Raw genomic sequence first — 18,984 nt, 5'->3', positions numbered from 1 at the left:
ATTCCTGTTATTTGAAAATTTTGGAGGAGAAATATATCAGTAATGAATTTGTGGACACAGTGGAGTGTCCACACTAGTGCTACAGAGGTCTTGTACATTTGGCAGTTGGTATGGAAAAAGATACCAGTCTCTGCTCAGTTCTAGATTTTATGGTTGTTATGAAGTAAAACTAAATAGAACCATATTGCCATGAGTAAAAACCCCACCCCTTTATTACTCCTAAGAATTTGGTTTCCATAATGACAGACTAAGTCCTTCCCTGTGCAATGCCTCCTCCACCTGACTAGCAGGAGACAGTGCCTGCTCTTGCTGTAGCTTTACTGATGGAAGAGGGGACATTTGGACATCTATGCAGTGTGTGGAATGGGAAGTATTGCCCTCTTCAGGAGTAAATTTTGTATTTAACTGCAAATTACACTCTTTAAAAAATTAACCCAAAACTTATCTTCCAACTAGTAGAGTTTGTTCACTGATGTGGAAATTTTTGGCAGTTGTTTATCTGTACAGTGGGAAATTAATCACGGGTGAAGTTCTCATAGCTGGAATAATCTGCCTTTTTCTTGCTCTTCAGTGTTTATTGTGTTACTCATCTCTATAAGAATAAGAAGTTTGTTTCAAGCAAGATGTCAGATGCCTATACAGGAATTCATAGCTGGTTGGAGATTGCTTTGTGGGGACAAGAGAGTGGGCTATTGATGTTGTTTTTTAACAATATCATTAGAAAACTTTACATTTTATTATGGCTTCTGCCATCAGATTCAATATGTTTCTGTATCTAGTAGTTGATCCATCTAGAGTGTTAGAATCAGACAGACATAGAAAAGTATGGTGATCTTCACATGGGTGAAGCTGTAGGTGGTTGAGGGACACAATGAGGGGTTTGTCCTCTCTGCATTCATAGTGAAACCTCACTTGGTTGGGTGGAGAATGAGAAGTGACGCTGCCGTGAGTTTTTAATCCAGTCATTAGAATAAACAAGGATTATTTTTTTTCTCTTTCCTATTCCTGTGAAATATATAGCTCTGAGATACTCACATTTAAAGATGCTGCTACAACAGTAATGATGGCTGCTACTTTTAATCAATTTTAGGTGAGCTGAAATCCTTGGCCGCTCTCGACCGTGAGAAAATTCCCGTGTACAACCTGGTTGCCCGAGCTACAGATGGTGGTGGCAGGTTTTGCCAATCAGAAATCCATCTTATTTTAGAAGATGTTAATGATAATCCACCAATGTTTTCATCTGATCATTACACTGCATGTGTTTATGAGAATACAGCTACCAAAGCTTTGTTAACAAGAGTCCAAGCCACTGATCCTGATGTTGGTAAGTGAGCAATACTGCAAACAGTAATTAATGTATGGGAAAACTGTGGGATGGTGGAACTGCAATACACTTAATTTTTCTATTGCTGCCTTTCCTCATTCTTTTCTCCTTTTGCTTCTGTATTCACCCATTTTTCTCTCTTTTCTTTACATCAAAAGTCTCATGGCTGAGCTTGAAGTAATGGTGTTACAAAGAGAAAAGCATTGCAGAAGCATCAATTCTTTTATTCTCTTGATCAAGGACAGCTAAGCTTAGGGGCAAATTATAGTTTGGGGGGTAAATTCCAACTTTCTTCCTCCAATAGTTTGACCTCTTCTTGAGCCATGGTTTTGAATAGTCATGCCTCTATTTATGCAAATAATATAGTTATGTGCCATAGGGAGCTATGCCTGATTAATCACAGCTTTTCTAGAGTTTTATACTGTTATAACTCCCATTTGTTCCAGCTGGTTGCCTTAGCACAAGCCTATTGTTGTACACTGAGTGTACATTTTAATTGTTCTGGTTGTTTAACTGTACATTCTTTTAAAGTGTAATAGTTTATTATATAAGGAACTTAACCTTGAAATCTGGACTCAATTATAAATATTTTAAGGGGTTCTTTTTGCATAACATGGCTAAACCTGCCGAATATCAGATAATTTTTTTTAGGTCATTCACTTCAGTTGGAATAAATAAGTCCCATAGTTTATTTTTAATTCCTGTGGTTTTGTAGATATTTTGTAAACACCGTGGCCTGAGCAGCTCCACATAAAAAGCAGAGCTTTAATTGAAAGAAAAAATATTTCATGTTAAAATCTTCTTTCCTGAAGTACAGTGCATGCTGGAAGTGTCAGATGTTAGTAAGGCTGACAATGTAAATATACAGGAACCAGCAAAGGACCAACAAGTATTCATTAAAGTATCTATGAAAGGCTGCTTTATATGCCTTGGTTGGAAAATCACAATTAAAATTATTATATTGTCCTGCAGGGAAAAGCCAATTACTGGTAGTAAACTAATGAACAGTCTGAAGACCCAATGTTGTTGTTTCCACTGTTGTCTTAATTACCATTTTTCTCACAGGTGAGATGACATTCAAGTCATTTCAAGAGTGGGAAAGAGAAAGAACTGGAATCAAACATTGTCAATGAAAGTTATTGCTAGCACCAACTTCACATAAGATGGTTAGCAATTAAAAAAAAACAACCACAAGCTAATTGCTGCACCTTCCTCCTGAAACTAGAAAAGTGAAAGGGAGGGATGCATGCGGTGAATAAGAAGGGGCTGTGTACTTGCTTAATTAGACCTAAAAATCAAACAAGACACTGTATCATATGAAAGTGACTCCGTTTTCTAAAATTAGATTTTCTATTAATTACTGTTCTATTAGTCCATACTGATTCCCTGTTGCTGCATAATGAATTAGTTCAGGTAGTGTAATGTTCCCGGCACAGAGAAAAAACATTGATATTCCTGATGGGCAGCTTTTGTGGAGCATTACCCCAAAAACATCAGGGGGGACAGTAATCATAATATAAATATTTTTTTAACATTCAGGAAACATCTTTTGGTCAGTTTAGAATTTGCCAGTTCTGCTTTGAATTATGAAGAGCCAGAGATTGTAAGGATAGGAGCATTAAAATAAAATAAGTCAATTTGTGGTCTACAGCTAAATACCATTTAACATAAAACTGACAGTATTGTGGTTAGACACTGTTGGATAATTAAGGCAATTTCCCGATAGCAGGAAAATAGTGTATTATCTGCACTGTGCCTTTGATGTCTCTTAAAGTTCCTGAACTCATAATGTCCTAGGAATTTTCAGGACTGGAACATAAATTGTTGTTGAATATGTTTGTAATTTGGATACAGGCTTGTTGTACCAGCTGGACACACTGAAGTAGAGATGTGAGTCTTCTTGATGGTATTCAACAGAAGAAAAATGCTATAGCTGTCAATCAAAAACTTAACTCTAGTAGCACATGAGTGCATTTTACATAACCTCTGCATGTAGCTGGGTGTCTTAAATTAGAAGATTGCTTGAAGGAAGAAAATACACACACATCCCTTTGTTACACCATATTAGTAACTTTAATGTAAGACAATATTTTTTTTCCATCCTACTTCAACTGGAAATTCTTAAAATTTCAACAATGTTATTTTTTCTACTAACTCACCACAATCAGATTTGGAAATGTGAAATTAATAAATGAAAGAGAAAGGCTGAGTTTGCAGGTTTTTCAAAAAGATCACAGGGAGCAGTGGATTTTCCAACTCCCACTGTCTTCAAATCAAAGTGCCAAATCACTCCATTCTGAAAATTAAGGCACGAGAAGAGTTGAAGTGAATATTGAGGTGTGATTATCTGAGCAAACCCACTAGACAACTACAATATCAGTCTGTTTCAAAGGAATTAGGGTCACACTAGAGCAGCAACGGTGAGAAAACCTACATAGGACTTGTAGCAAGCATGACATAAAAAAAACTGATAAACATCAAAGTAAACCTGGGGCCTCAGCTGCTGTCTGAGCTGGAGGTTCATACTTCTTTCCAGCACTGCTGATGGTTTCTACATGCATACAGTGTTCACAGAATATGAGAATGACACTGTGATCCAAGCTCAGGAATCCTTTAAGTCATGGTTAGAAAATCCTGCCTCAGCTGCTTTGCCATGCCAGTGACCTCTGTGCTCAGATCTGTTTCTGTGCTGATTGATGGTGTACTCTACCAACGACAGAAGCACTTGTACTCAATGTGAGCAGCGCGTCATCTGTCCTTCCTCAGTCCTCTTCATCACCACTGGTGGTTCCACCCATCCGCATTTGTAGTCAGTTGTGGTTTCACTGAGCTGTTGGGTGTTTTTGGGCATTGTGATGAAGACTTGCCTTCCACTACTGCCTTCCAGTCTCTACATTATCCTATGGTCAAAGCCATGGCTGGTACACGCTCATGCCTCAAACTTGTGGGAATGCTCTTATCCCTTTTATATAATACAGTATTATGAGAAGCTTTCTTCAATTTTCCCTCCTGCCAGAAGGCAATTAAAGTGTAACTCATATCCAAGAGCACCACATTCACCAAGCTGTGCTAAATTTGAGCACCCTGCAGTACAGGAATGCAAAAAGGTTGAGGTTGGAAGGGACCTCTGAAAAGTAGTCTTGTCGAACCACCTTGCTCAGTCAGGGCAACCTACTGCAGGTTGTTTAGGACTGTGTTCAGATGGCTTTTGGCTGTCTTCAAGGATGGAGATAGTCCCTGAGTGCTGTGCAGCATGGGTACCCCAGGGGCCCTCTGGGAATAACCAGAGGCCTGCACAGATAAGGGTACAAATGAAAGTGTGACACCCCCACTGAAGCCTGGCAGAGCAGTGCAGACAGGCAGCAAATCCATGCTGATGCCCACTCTGACTGCCAGTTCTTCCCAAGCTAGAGATAATTCAAAGAAGGATCAATGGCAGATGAGATTTTGCAAAAAGTGTAGTCTGGGAAAATATTTTCCCAGATTTAATAGCATTCAGTAATGCAACCTAGAAAAACAATAAGCAGAGTGGCACTTTTTTCAAAGCATTTTCTCACTTTTGTGCATAGGATGCCCAGATGTGTCCCAGCTTCTGCAGGGCTTATAACCTCACAACAGAGTGGCCTGAGGTTTATTTGTCAGTTCTCCATAATTTAAGCTTTGCTACTTAGGTAGATGTGAGGCAAAAAATGGGTGTTGAAAGCCTTACTCAGGGATACAGCATAAGCCTTGAGGCTCCCGCAGAATTTAAACAGCCATGTTACACAGGTCACCTGTGACTGAATTTGGTTGTGTTTTTTAAAGAGTTGTATATAGTTAAATATTATTTGGACCAAGATTTAGGAGACAGATTCTGAAGTCAGTGATGTCCAGTGATAGGGCAAGGGGGAATGGGTGCAAACTGGAGCATAGGAGATTCCACATAAACATCCGAAAGAACTTCTTTACTATGAGAGTGACAGAGCCCTGGAACAGGCTGCCCAGAGAGGTTGTGGAGTCTCCTTCTCTGGAGACATTCAAAACCCAGCTGGACACGTTCCTGTGTGATGTGCTCTAGGTGATCCTGCTCTGGCAGTGGAGTTGAACTGGATGATCTTTTTAGGTCCCTTGCAACGCCTAAGATTCTGTGCTTCTGTGATTAGTGTGTTTGTGTTCAATGTGGAGAGATTAAATCAATTAAGTCTTATCAACCTGGTTCTCAGTGTAGCACTTCTAGCAACACCAAGATACAGCACATTTGTCCCTGAAAAACTGCCCAATAAAAAAATAATAATTAATTGGAGTTTAGACCTACCTAGTATTAGGAGGTGAACAAAGTGTTTGAGTACGTAAACAAACCCTATTTCTTATTACTTACTTCCCATGCCTAGGCACCTGGGAGACCTAATCCTGTACGTAGTCAGTCTGTAGGACCATGTTGTTGAATCTTGTAAAGGGCTGTATTTTTAAAGCTGCAGACACGTAGTCAGGGAAATTTAGTAACCCAACTTGCATTAAAATAATGAGTATATGTGTGTCAAGATAACTAAGAGCTAGTCTATGTTCAGCAAGCAGAAGTAATCAAACCAATCTTATTTCCTTCTGCAACATGCGAAACAGCCATACAGAAGGAAATATGGGTAGTATGGCTTAGTTTTAGGGAGGTTTTTGACATCATAACACATTATACTTGTATAAGCAAGATAGGGAAACATGGTCTACATGAAACTGTTACCAGGTGGATTTGTAATGACTGTTATACTGGAGGGATAAGTTAAGGAAAGGTACCAGGTGCAACACTGGTCTTATTTTCATTCCTGAATGGATAAGTAGGCATAAGGTCTGTGTATTGCTTGGTGTCAGGAAGCAGAATGGGGCTGCAAGTTCTCTGGATAGTGTCAGAGTTGCAGTTGTGGGATTTAACTGTGGGTTAGAAAAAGTGGTATGGAAAAATACAATGCAAGCCATGAAGATAAATGTGAAATCCTGTGTTTAGATAAGAATAACCAAGTGCACCAGTATTGTCTGAGTAATGGCTGACTGGGCAGCTGAAGTGCAGAGAAGCAGCTGTGTTGTGGTGAATCTCAGGCTGAATGTGTGCTGACACTTTGATACTGGTGTGAAAAGGCAAATACTGTAATGAGATGGGTAAACAAGACTAACACTGGAAAACAGAAATAGTTCTTTCTGTTTACTTGGTGATCACAAATCCTGACCTCAAAGGCTGTGTTGAGTTTTGAGTACACACTTCCAGGAAGATGTGGACTACCTGGAGATTTATGAGAAAGATCACAGGTCTGGAAAATGTGTGCTACCTGGAAATATTCAAACAGTTGAGAGGGGGAGCCAGGGAAAAAAGATCTGAGATGATAAAGTGTAACAGTCTTCAGGTACCAGACAAGTAGCTCTGAGGAAGGAAGTCAACTTTTGTTCTTTTTTTTTCCCCCTCATCTTTTATTATTTTTATTCAATCTCAGCAAAAAAATCAGAACAAGATTTTTAGTTGTAAGGAAAATGAGGCACTGGATGTTATCCAAGGAGGTTATACAAGTTCATGATCAAAGGATAGAGCTGCGTTTGGGAATAAATTGCATCCATCCTTTCTTTGTGAAGGGATAAATTAGGTGACCTCACAAGATTCCTGCTATATTTATGCTCTGTCATTTCTATTAATTTATTTTCTTTCTGAGATTTTGAAGACATTATTAACAATACAGAGGCAAAGAACAAGACAAGGAGAACTGTATCTCTTGGATTACATTGACTGAATAAGCCTTATAGTTAAACTTAATCCCTGACACATATTATCATGGTTTAACCCCAGCCAGTGGCTAAACCCCACCAGCCGTTCACTCACTGTCCTCAGTGGGATGGGGGAGAGAATCAGAATAAAATCAGAGAATCAGAATAAAAGTGAGAAAAAATGTGGCTTCAGATAAAGACAGTTTAATAAGTAAAGCAAAAGCTGAACATGCAAGCAAAGCAAGTCAAGGAATTCCTTCACCACTTCCCATCAGTAGTCAGGTGTTCAGCCATCTGCAGGAAAGATGGGCTCCTTCACATGTTACTTGGGAAGACAAATGCCATCACTCCAAACGTCCCCTCTTCCTCCTTCTTCCCCCAGATTTACATGTTGAGCATGTCACATGACTATGTCATATGTTATGGGACATCCCTTTGGTGAGTTGGGGTCAGCTATCCCAGCTGTGTCTCCTCCCAAATCCATGTGGACCCTCTACCTCCTCACTGGTGGGGTGAGAAGCAGAAAAGACCTTGACCCTGTGTAAGCACTGCTCAGGAATAATGAAAACGTCCTAAGAGTGTTTTCAGCACAAATGCAAAACATAGCCCTGTACCAGCTACTGTGAAGAAAATTAAGTCTATCAAAGCCAAAACCAGCACACACATATGTGTGTGTATGTATATATATGTATATAAATATAAATGTGCATACATACACATATGCATATATTGTTTTATATATACATTGCTCTATGTGTACATTCCATTGCTTCAGGCTTCGTTGCCCAATATTGCCAGCTGCAATGTGTAACTGTAAATCAGGTGTATCCAAAATTGGTTCCCCCACTTAAGAAAAATAATCAAGCTTATGCCTGATCAGCACGAGGAAGTAAATCACCAAGCAGCACTGATGAAAACAAGTATTCATATCAGGTCATGTAAGCCAGGACGCTGGGCTATGAAAATCTCTTCTAAAAAGGAGAGAGAAAGGGTGAACCAACAATCCAGATCTCATCTTCCCACCAAAAAAGGCACCACCCAACACAGCTGAAATGGAAAGCAGGGTTTTAGACACCTGTGGAAAGTACCATAAACCCTAAAATCTTATACTTGCCATTTCAATCCAGTATTTCCCTTCAGTAAGGAGCTAGTTTTCTTCATCTCTGTTCTCTGTGGCCTTGCCTTCATCCCATGGTCCCCTGACTCCACTGGAGCTCTGGTGTGACTAAAGGCCTTTGGGGTTAAGGCCATTGTTGCCTCAAAGAAAAGGGACAAAACAGTGAAGACCTGTGTCAGTAGCAGTGTTATGAATTGAACTTGGCCAGCTCTTCTGCTTAAGTCATAAAAAAAACACTTGATATATCATTCCCTGTGGGGCTTCTACAGTTCAGCAAAGTACTTTGGGCAATTTTTTTCTCTTTCGTCTTAAAATGATGGAGTATTATAAAATACAGTTTATTATTCCTCTTTTGTCTTGTTTATTGTTAATGAAGTTGTGGACTTTTAACTTCCAATAACTGTTGCTGTGGTTAATGTTTGGGTAATCAGGAAAGGCCAATAGGTACATGCTGGTGTTAATAGACACACCATGAAAGACAGAGGCAAGAGGAAGCACAGATGCCATGCTTGCAAATCAATGCTAAATTGATAAAACCCTTTTCTTACAGCTCACTTTCTGGACAGTTTTCTGTTTTGCTTCTTATTCATTTATTTTTAATGCTTGCCATTATTTTTCTTTCTGTAGGTTTTCAAAATGAAAATGAGCAGATGAGAAAGTTAAGCATCATTTTCCAGAGATAAACAAGTAGGATAACTGTACTTGGGGAACACAAATAATGAGTTCAGGGTGGCAGACAAAAACAGAAGGGAGAAACACACTGTGTATGGTCTTTAATGTGTGTACATTTCAGTTTTAGTGTGACTATAATGAAATACTTTTCCCAATGGGAAATGGCAATGCCCACTGCAGAAACTCACTGTCACCTGGAGATTGTGAGTATTGTGCCAATGATCAGCCTTTTAATTGGTGTTGGTGTGAACTAAACAGAGCTGTAACTCCACCTTTTTCAACTGAGATACACCATGAGCCCTTTGTTCAGTTTTGAGTCCCTTCCTACAAGAGACACATCAAGGTGCTCAAGTATGTCCAAAGAAGAGCCATGAAGCTGGTGAAGGGTTTGGAGCACAAATCTTACTAGGAGCAGTTGAGGGAACTGGGGTAGTTCAGCCTGGAGAAAAGGAGTCTGAGACGAGACTGCATGGGTCTCTACAACTACATGAAAGGAGGTTGTAGCAAAGTGGGGGTTGGCCTCTTCTCCCTAGCAGGAAGTGATAGGACAAGAGGAAATAGCCTTAGGTTGTGTCAAGGGAAGTTTAGATTTGATATTAGGAAAAATTTTGTCACTCAAAGAGTAGTGAGGCATTGGAACAGGCTGCCCAGGGACGTGGTGGAGCTACCATCCCTGGAAGCATTCAAAAGACATCTAGATGTGGTGCTTATGGATGTGGTCTAGTGGTGGATTTGGCAGTGCTGGGTTAGTGGTGTGACATGATCTTAAAAATCCTTTCCAACATAAATTATTATATGATTCCAAATTAGGCAAGGAAGAATTTGGTACTCCTGAATTATAAAGACAAACTATACCATTTCCCTGGTGCTATTGAAAGTAGTAATTATAGAATCATATAATCACTTGGGTTGGAAAAAACCAACAATTAATCCCACTCTACCAAGTCCAGTACTAAGTCATATCTCCAAGCACCACATCTAGATGACTTTTAAACACATCCAGGGATGGTGACTCAACCACCTCCCTGGGCAGCCTGTTCCAATGCCTGACAACCCTTTCAGTGAAAAAGTTCTTCCTCATGTCTAGTCTAAATCTCCCATAGTGCAGCTTGAGGCCATTTCCTCTTGTTCCATCACCAGTTACTTGTGAGAAGAGACCAATGTCTACCTCTTTACAACGTCCTTTCAGGTAGTTGTAGAGAGCAATGATGTCTCCTCTCATCACAGACAATGCCCCTTTGTTTTAGTGCAGAAGAAAACAAGAAAAAAATCCTCTTTGAGGCATGGCATTTGAGGTACTAGACAAATGTGAGTTGTACTAACTTTGCAGAAAAGATTTGACAGAGGGCAATATTCTGTCATAGGCTAATACAAGTCTAAATAGAAAATATGTTTGCTTATTCCTTTATTTTAAAAGTGTACTGCAATCCTCTTACAGTCATAGTAATTCCTGCAAACCTTTCCATGTTCAAATAGCTTATGTTTGTGATTGGCACCTTAGAAATCTGAGAAGTTGAAGTGAGTAGGTGAATAGATAAAACACAGTTTGCAAACATTAATCCCCCAGCAGCTGTGGGCAAGCAATGTGGGAGGATTGCTCTCTTTACCAGTGCAGGAACCATGGTGTTAGAGCAGTTGTTTCCTTTCCACAGAAAGTATCTCCTTTATAGTCACAGCAGAATTTGCCATTGCATCCACGGCAGGGATGCCATTCACACACACAGGTGGAAGCTTCTCTCTCAGCAGATGGTAGCCCTATCTCTGGAATTTCTGTATTCCTCTCTTGTGTTCAGGAAAAAAAATAGTAAGTACTTGCCTTCAAGAAGTAACTCTGTCCATTTCTGCCTGAAAATCCTTTATATTAGAGTTAGGAACCAGAACGCCATAATCTCTATCTGAATAATCTCCATTGTAGGATGACTAGCAATCACTTACCCAAAACCATGTTTTATTAATCAATGGGCGTCACCTTTAGGAACCAGAATACAAGGAGAATGCTCTGATTGCTGTCATCAATTATCACTTCTTGTGTCTAAACTCACCCTGCACCTGTACCTGCACCACATTCTCTCTCTCCCCACTCCCACTTAAAAGATATTCTTGATGAAGTTTTGCTGTGTTTCAAGACACAAGTCATAGGTAGGCCATCTCCTTTCTATCTATTTATGTCTTTAAAGAGCCTGGTACCTGAATCTTCTGTGTTGTGCCGAGGTATGTTGGGGTGAGTATCACTTACGGGTTTTGTGCCAAAGAAAAATCCGAACAAGACTAAGACTTTCCTGCAGTCACAGACACATATGTGTGGAAAGTGTGTGTTAATGTCTCTGCTGCAGAGAAGTATCGAATTCTATGTAGAAAGTGGCAGACGTCAAGAGACCCTAGTATAGAATACTAAGCTTTACAGGTAAAACTCGTGTAGGTTGGATATTCAATTACACACTCTGAATCAGGCAAAATCCCTTCATCTGGCATTCCCAGGGATCAGCTCTAGTTACTCACTTACTAATTGTTCTAGTCAGTTCTGTCCCTTTTTGTAAGTGGAATTTTTGAGAGGATTTATCACTGAAGGAGGTCCTCCCCTGCTAGAAATGTAGACACCCCTAGCACCATTAAGACCCTCAAAATTTTCCACTTTCCAGCGGGTTTTATTCCTTTTTCACTTTTGTCAGTATGATTCATCATCAGCTGAGAGAGCATTTGAATGCATGTTTAAAGAGGCTAAGTGAAGAGGTGAGCATGCTCTCCAGCAGGCTGTAGGGTGTTCAGTCTCAGTGTTTCCACACATGAAATTCAAGTCTCCAACTAGTTTGTGGGCTGAGCTCAGTTTCTTGTGTGTAGGACAGGAGACACCTCCTCAGCTGCCTCACCTGTTTTGCTCAAGGAGGGCCTCTGTATTTTTCACATTAGAGATGCCATTGAGAATAGAGAGGTTCTGCTGTGATAAAATAAAACCAAAAATAGACCTGGTTCATTTAGACTATTGCCATTTTAAATTTTCCTTATTTGAAAGACGTTCGAATGTTTGAAATACACTCCGGTGTCTCAAGCACTGTATAAAAACCTTATTCCCTGAAGAGGCCAAATAATAATTCCTAACGCCCTCCAAATAATGTCTGGGATTTTGTAGTTGCTTTAGCTTTTATGTGTGTGTGATTGAAGACTCTCCCAGCCCCCCCTTGTGTGGATGCTCTACTCCTGCTACGTCAAGCAGAAAACAACTGTGATTTGTGCTGCTTTTGATCAGTTTCTACAACGCTTTGCTGCTGGAAAGTAGAATAATGCTGTCACAAATTTTAAATTAACAAAATATGCCTAGAAGGGATTAGTAGCTCTTGTTCATCTGATTAATGTCAGGCTTGTAAAGTCTGTTCTCCAACAAAAAGGACAGCAAATGCTCAAGTGAGAGATGTTAACGGCATCCATTTTAGTGGATCTTTGTGTTTTAGTTGTAATCTCATCGTGAAGCACCCAGGACCAAATCACAAAATCAACCAGCATCAAGGGAGTTGACTTAGGTTGTAGCTGTGTTCACTTTTAATTAGATTTGAAATGACTATCCCACTGTAGTGTGGCAAGCAACTAAGTCAGTACCTTCCCCTTAGGCCTTATTACTGACAACAACCTTAGCATAGATCTGCATATTCAGCAGCTGGGAGGATAGGTGTTATGTGTTGGGAAATTCAGGGGTGTCTTTTGTACAACTCAATTTTTTGCTCTCAGACTGGGGAAGTGGGGGAATTTTCTTTCTAAAATGTCCATAACTGGCAGGAGTTCTTTGATACAGCTTTTGTCTAACAGGTATCATATTTTAATATTTTGCTGCTCAAAAGTGGAATCAAGGCAGTGCTGGCAGTAAGAACATTCTGTGCCTCTTTATGTATTTTTATGGGTTTATTTTTCCCTTATGTACTTTTCTATTCCTTCAAGATGCGCTCTGAGACATTTCCAATTTCAGCATTCTGCCTGTCTCATCTGATTCAATTGTAAGCTTCTCTGGGCAAGGACCACCTTTGGATTCTGCTTTCAAGTTTCATTACATAGCAATTCTGCAAAGTGATCTTTTAAAAAAGTACCATAATGAGGGAAGGAACTTAACTTATCCACAGGGATCTAACATGTGAGAAGAGCATGTCCTGATCTTCCAGACTTCTGTCAGTACCGTACCCACCAGCACTCCTAACTCTATACAAGTGATCAGTGTGATAGCAGATTTTGCTTAGGGTTTCCCATAGCTGCGTAGAGGTGGTTGTTTACTTGATTTCTCCTTGCCCTTTTCACATTTACTTCTCTTTCAGGTGTGAACAGAAAAGTTACCTATTCCCTGGCTGACTCTGCAGATGGTTACTTCTCTGTTGACCGGTCTTCAGGAATTATTATTTTGGAGCATCCACTTGATAGAGAGCTTCAGTCTTCCTATAACATCACTGTAAAGGCCTCAGATCAGAGCATTGTGCTGACCTTGTCCTCATTTGCCACCGTTACCATTACTGTGCTAGACATTAATGACAATCCCCCTGTGTTCGAAAGAAGAGATTATCTTGTTACAGTACCTGAAGACACCTCACCTGGCACTGAGGTCCTTTCTGTTTTTGCTACAAGCCAAGACATTGGTACTAATGCTGAGATTGCCTATCTCATCAGATCAGGGAATGAGAAAGGGAAGTTCAGGATTAACTCAAAAACAGGTTTGTAAAATGGTTCTTATTTGGAATGCAAAATTAAAGCATCAGAAAAAGGTGGATGCTTTGGGGAAAGCGCTTGGACAAAAAAATTTCCGAGAAACTGAGAGCTTGTCAATGTGGTATTAGTTGCACAGTTAAAAACCAGTTTTAGGTTGGAGGGTGATGTAAATTACAGTCACACTCAGCTGCCCCAGCTCAAGTGAAGAATACTTTTTGCCATTATTATTTCTGTTAAAGGCAATGTAGATATGACACTCTTTAGCCAAACTGTGCAACCTTTATAGTTATGAACACTTTAAATGCTTACCTACTTACCAGCTGAGTGCACCCTCAAATGTCGGGACCTTAGCAAGCATCAGGCAGTGCTGTCAGGACCAAGCAGCTGGCAAGCCTAACGTGATTGCTGTTTATACAACTGTGCTTCCTTATTTGGTGCCAAAGGTTCATTTTCTTTGAATTTCCCTAGTGGGATACATTATTTAACCGTATCGAGGTATTAACCTCTCAACAGTAAGCTGTGATTCTTTTGTGCTTTCTGTAGTGGATCCCTTTATTTTCACAACATTCAGGATGACCAGTACAAATCTGCCACTAGAGCTTCAGAGCAAAACAGTTTTGATTCTGAAAGCTGAAGGTAAACACTTGTTTGAGGGCAGCTGTAATAACCAGTAACCTGGAGAATCTCAAAACGATGCATTGTGTAATTTCTATTTCTGTGTGCAAAAATCTGTCTCCGTTCTGCAGAGGCTACTGCCTTACACTGTAAGGGACTTCATATAATTGTGTGTTGTCTGTTAACTTCATAATGTTGATTAGTGCTAACAAAATTTAAGCATAAATATGCCTAGACAGCGATACTTAACTTCACATTTGACAAAGAAAATGGGGATATAAATCAATAAAAACCCATAATGAAGCTTAATCACACAGGAAAAAAAACCCTCAAACTATTTATTATTCATTAATGTGTGACAGCTCCATTATTATTGGTTTAGAGGCAGGAGCTCAGTTTCCAGACAACCGGGTGCTGATGTAGCATGCCTGATCAGGGCTTGAAAAATAATGCCCTTCACACCATTTATCAGTGGGAACTCTCTCTGATAGGCACTTGTAAGCTTCTCTTCAGGGCTACTGCTTCCAGCAACTCATGCTGAAATGTAGGGTTCATTTGGAGAGAGTACAGATGAGGTTAAGAAGGATCATCCAAGGTCTAAAATGAGGCTTACCAGAACAGAGTGAGGGAATTGAGGCTATTTAAGCTAGAAAAGAAGACATGCTGTTAGTATTCAAGCCTGTAGAAAGTACCTATGAAGAGGAGAGGAATAAACTTTTCTCCATGACCAGTCATGAGAAAAGAAGTTGTGAATGGGCTTAAATTGCATTTGGATTATTTTGTATAAATTGATAGGAAGAAATTCCTAACTGTAATGATTACTAAGTACTGAAATACATCTCCTAAGAAGGTTAGGAAACTGATGTTGTTGGAGGTTTATAAGAACATTAGAGATTAGTAACTTCAGGAATTATTAGGTTTAGCTAACCTGTGCTGGGGAGTAGTTGGACTAAATGACCTTTAAGCTCCATACATGATGAGTCTATATTGAAAAGGTTTAGGCTTGCCAAGGTTAGGGATTTGTCATTCCTGCCATGCCCAGTGTTACCTCCTTCATGGCGTCACTACTAATCTGTGCATAGCCCACTCATCACTTAAGATAATGGGTACATGGGAAATGAGGGCTTGCATAAAAATCATTTGTATCCTAGAGGGGGTCTAAGTGCAAAAACTGAGTCAAGTTACAGAGAATAAGAGTTTTGACTGTGTGGTAAGAGAACCCAAAATTTAAATCCCAGTTGAGTGAGGAAGTCCCTGTTTAATCACATAAATTATAGACAGCTGATTCCTCAAAGGTATTCATACTCCAGTCATTTGTATTTAATTCATGAGGAGTTAATTATGTAGGAGTTAATTTCTGTTGACTTGTCAGGACTGATTTCCAGAGTTGGCATCCATTTCTCCCACAGGCTCTGTTCATGAGTCCAGACAAATGGGTGGATATGTCCCCTACTTCTCTGTCTACAATACTGATATAATGAAAGCTCTTTCCACGAGAAACCGTTCATTGCTTCATGCCTTGTGAAGGTCCTTTCTGCAGAGACAACCCAAGTGTAATTGGCATTGTTCAATCAAATGACAGCAGTAGAAACCTGAACAATATTTTTATTGGATTAGGCAGCGTTACAGTTAGAACAGCATATTTTGTATGTGTGCCATGCTGATAAATAGCATCCTGTACTGACTGTTGACTACGTCAAATCCCTTAGTCCATAGCATTATTTGTTTTCCCCCAGCTGTTGACATTCCCTCCCTTGCTTCACAGGGGCGATTTCTATTTTTGAAGCTTTGGATTATGAATCGTGTAAGGATTTCTACTTAGTAGTGGAAGCAAAAGATGGAGGTACTCCAGCCCTGAGCGCTGTTACGACTGTCAACATCAACGTGACAGATGTTAATGACAATGCACCGAAATTCAGCCAGTTGGTCTACAGCGCCGTCATCAGCGAGGACGCTGCTGTCGGGGACTCGGTGGTGATGGTGAGTGAGGCTGTGGGCAGCATTTAGGCAGGATGAAGCCCTCTGCCACAAGAACTTTAATAAAATACTGCTGCACTGGGTCATAATGGTAACTACTGCATCTTGAATCACCCAAGCTGTTCTCTCAACAATACTCCCCGTCTGCTACTGCTTTCCAGGCTGCGGCCAGTTTCCCCCTCAAAAGAAGGTAGTATTAGTAGTACTGACTGTTTCTTTTTAACCCTATTGTGCTGTCAAGGAGTAATGGCATGTTTAAGACATTGCATTTCAGGAGTCAGCTAGAAAAAACGGTTTTATTGCAAAGGCAGAATTCAACTTTTCAGTGAAAAACATAGTATTTGTGTAGTCTGGCACACAGTGTGCCATCCCCCAAACCTCACAATACTGTTTTCTTGGAACTTGTGGATCCAGAAAGAAAGTGTTATATGGAATATTAAGATTAAAGTACTGTTCTAAGGCTGCAAAAAAAGGTCCAAGGGGAGCCTTCTCTCAAAAACTGATTGGCTTGATGCCATTTGTGTGTGCAGTTGAGTCTGTTGGAATATGAAGATGTACTTTTTGGGATGTTGAGCAATTAATGTGTCATACAGATTGCTTAATATTTGTTTTGCTAATTCTCACTTTTCTCTCAAAAAAAGTTGATTGCAGAAGATCTGGACAGTCCTTCCAATGGCCAGATTCATTTTTCCATAGTGACTGGAGACCGAGACAATGAATTTTCAGTTGATCCTCTTTCAGGACTTGTGAAGGTTAAAAAGAAATTGGATAGAGAAAGGGTAAGACATGGGACTTCTTAACTTACAATAACTTATAGGTGTGTATTGATCTCAACTCTGCTGCTACCTTGTTTTGACAACCATCTTTTATATTCTGCAACGATCAGTCTGAGCTGCTCCAAGAAGTCTTTCTAATGTTGTTCCACTTCTTCCCACCCCACTCCAAACCCCAGTCCTATCTACAAACCACCTGCTCTGGTAGCATTCCCATCCTGCACCAACACAGCAGCTGAGGCCAGATTGGGGAAAAAAAGCAACCCTGCATGTCTCTTGTGGTGCCGCTGGCAGCTGTTACTGTGCTAATGAGCTGCCTCCTCTCTCCTGCGCATATGAGCACACATGTGCAGCAGTGTGTGCAGCAGAGTGATTGCAACATGCTCCAGATCATGGGACCAAGCACTGAGCTGAGACCTCAGCCATTAATTAGCACTCTGCAAAACATGTCACTGGGGAGGTGATGTTATGAAGTGGCCAGGCTGTACCAAAAGTGAAAGAGTGCTTCATTAAACAGAATCTGCTGCTTTGTTTGCTCACTAGATTATTCATTCGGGGTGATTGATCACCATTTTGCCATAGCTAGCAATTTGCAGCTGTTGGGAAAAAAAACCAAACAACACAACAAACCAAACAAATGCAGTTGTCTGTGCTACTAGCAGGGAAGGAGAGCGCTACATGGCTTCAGAAGTCTTGCAGCACATAAAGAAACCCCTGCTTCTGAGCAGCACATCCACGAAACTGGGGAAGCTGGTTGCTGTCCTCAGAACATAGGCTCAGCTGGAAAAGCTCTCTACTGGAAGCAGGGCTGCTACTTAAAACAGCGGTAAATATCATTTTTGTATTATCGCAAAGGCAGGATTAGATTGTCAGTGTTTGATGGCAGAGTGACTGTTCGGTGCCAGCTGTGTTAGATATATATGCATTTTCCAGAGTTTCCCTTGGTTAAAATAACCTGCAATACTGTCTTTTTATTTCCTTCCTTGGCGTATTTCCTAGACACAGGTGTTTCTGACCCCTTTAGGGAAAATGATACATGATGCCCCATCTGCTGTAGATCTCCAAAGGCAATGCTGACTGTGGTTTAAGGGAACTTATTTCCAGAGCTGTAATCACATTGAAACAATGATTTTTGCCATATACCTTTCTGGGATACAATGAAATGTAGAATTCTGGAAAAGGTCCTACAAAACTGTCAGTCTTTTCTTTAGCTAGTAGTCAAAATTACAGCTTGAAAGAGAAAACTCGTTCAACCTTAGTTTCTTGACTTTCCAATATTTCAGGATTATTCCTCCCTCCTGTGTCACTGTGCCCCTACCAAATCACAGTCTTTCTTCCCCTTACACATCCCCCCCAAAAAAACAACCAGCTGTTTTCTTTTTCTTTAGGTTGGTCCCACACCCCAGAAGAATCACTTTATTTCATACACTTAGCCTATATTCCTACCCAAATGGCTTTTATTTTTCAAATGGCTTTGCATTTCCTCCCACCCTGAAAAAGCCCCTTTATCATGATGTTGTTCCCCTCTGCAGAGTGTGCTTTCCCCCTCCCCAGCCCTGCACCAAGAGGCTGGAGCAGGGTATTTTATCTGGCACATGTGTGGCCCTTTGCTTACTCCTTTAGCAGGATCCATAGGCAGACATGTCAGCAGCTCTCCTCAGGTACAGTAAAAAGAAGTTGCAAGATGTAAGAAGGCCAACGTAAGGCTCTAGTTCATAAAATCAAACTGTCATCCATAAGCTGTGTATAGAGAGAGTTTTTGTCACACCTCACACACAAGCACATATGTGTGTTGAGGGCCCATGGGTGATGCACTGAACTGCCCACACTGTGCTGACTAGTTTGTGCCTGTTGCAAACAAGTAGGCTTAGAAAACCCTGATCTTCTACTGAATGGTAGATAATACCCTGTTGCTACACAAACTGTTGTCCCTAGTAGTCCCAAATGTTTTTCACTGTGTTTAAGCCAAATGCCTGTGAACTTTTTCTTGGTTCTCCATCACCACATTAGAAACACTGTGTGTCACACTGAGGTTGGCTCTAACAAGCAATTTGTATGATATCCTGGAAACCAACTGTAAGATAAATAGAATCAGGTCACATATC

The 18,984-nt window shown here is 40.4% G+C and overlaps 1 protein-coding gene across 1 annotated transcript in view; it reads left to right on the top strand.

Moving 5' to 3' along the window:
* Positions 1–18,984, top strand: part of FAT3 (FAT atypical cadherin 3) — a 345,063-nt gene that overhangs the window by 279,113 nt on the left and 46,966 nt on the right. Inside the window, exons 14-17 of the mRNA XM_010002614.1 lie at positions 1,091–1,324; positions 13,130–13,519; positions 15,895–16,109; positions 16,748–16,885. Coding sequence (XP_010000916.1) covers positions 1,091–1,324; positions 13,130–13,519; positions 15,895–16,109; positions 16,748–16,885 — 977 coding nt within the window. The remainder of the gene's footprint in view (positions 1–1,090; positions 1,325–13,129; positions 13,520–15,894; positions 16,110–16,747; positions 16,886–18,984) is intronic.

Source organism: Chaetura pelagica, unplaced genomic scaffold (genome assembly GCF_000747805.2).
Source record: "Chaetura pelagica isolate M959 unplaced genomic scaffold, ChaPel_1.0 scaffold338, whole genome shotgun sequence".
In the NCBI taxonomy this organism is placed as follows: Eukaryota; Metazoa; Chordata; class Aves; order Apodiformes; family Apodidae; genus Chaetura; species Chaetura pelagica.
The sequence above is the reverse complement of the archived record's forward strand: the minus strand, read 5'-3'. Positions and strand labels throughout refer to the sequence as shown.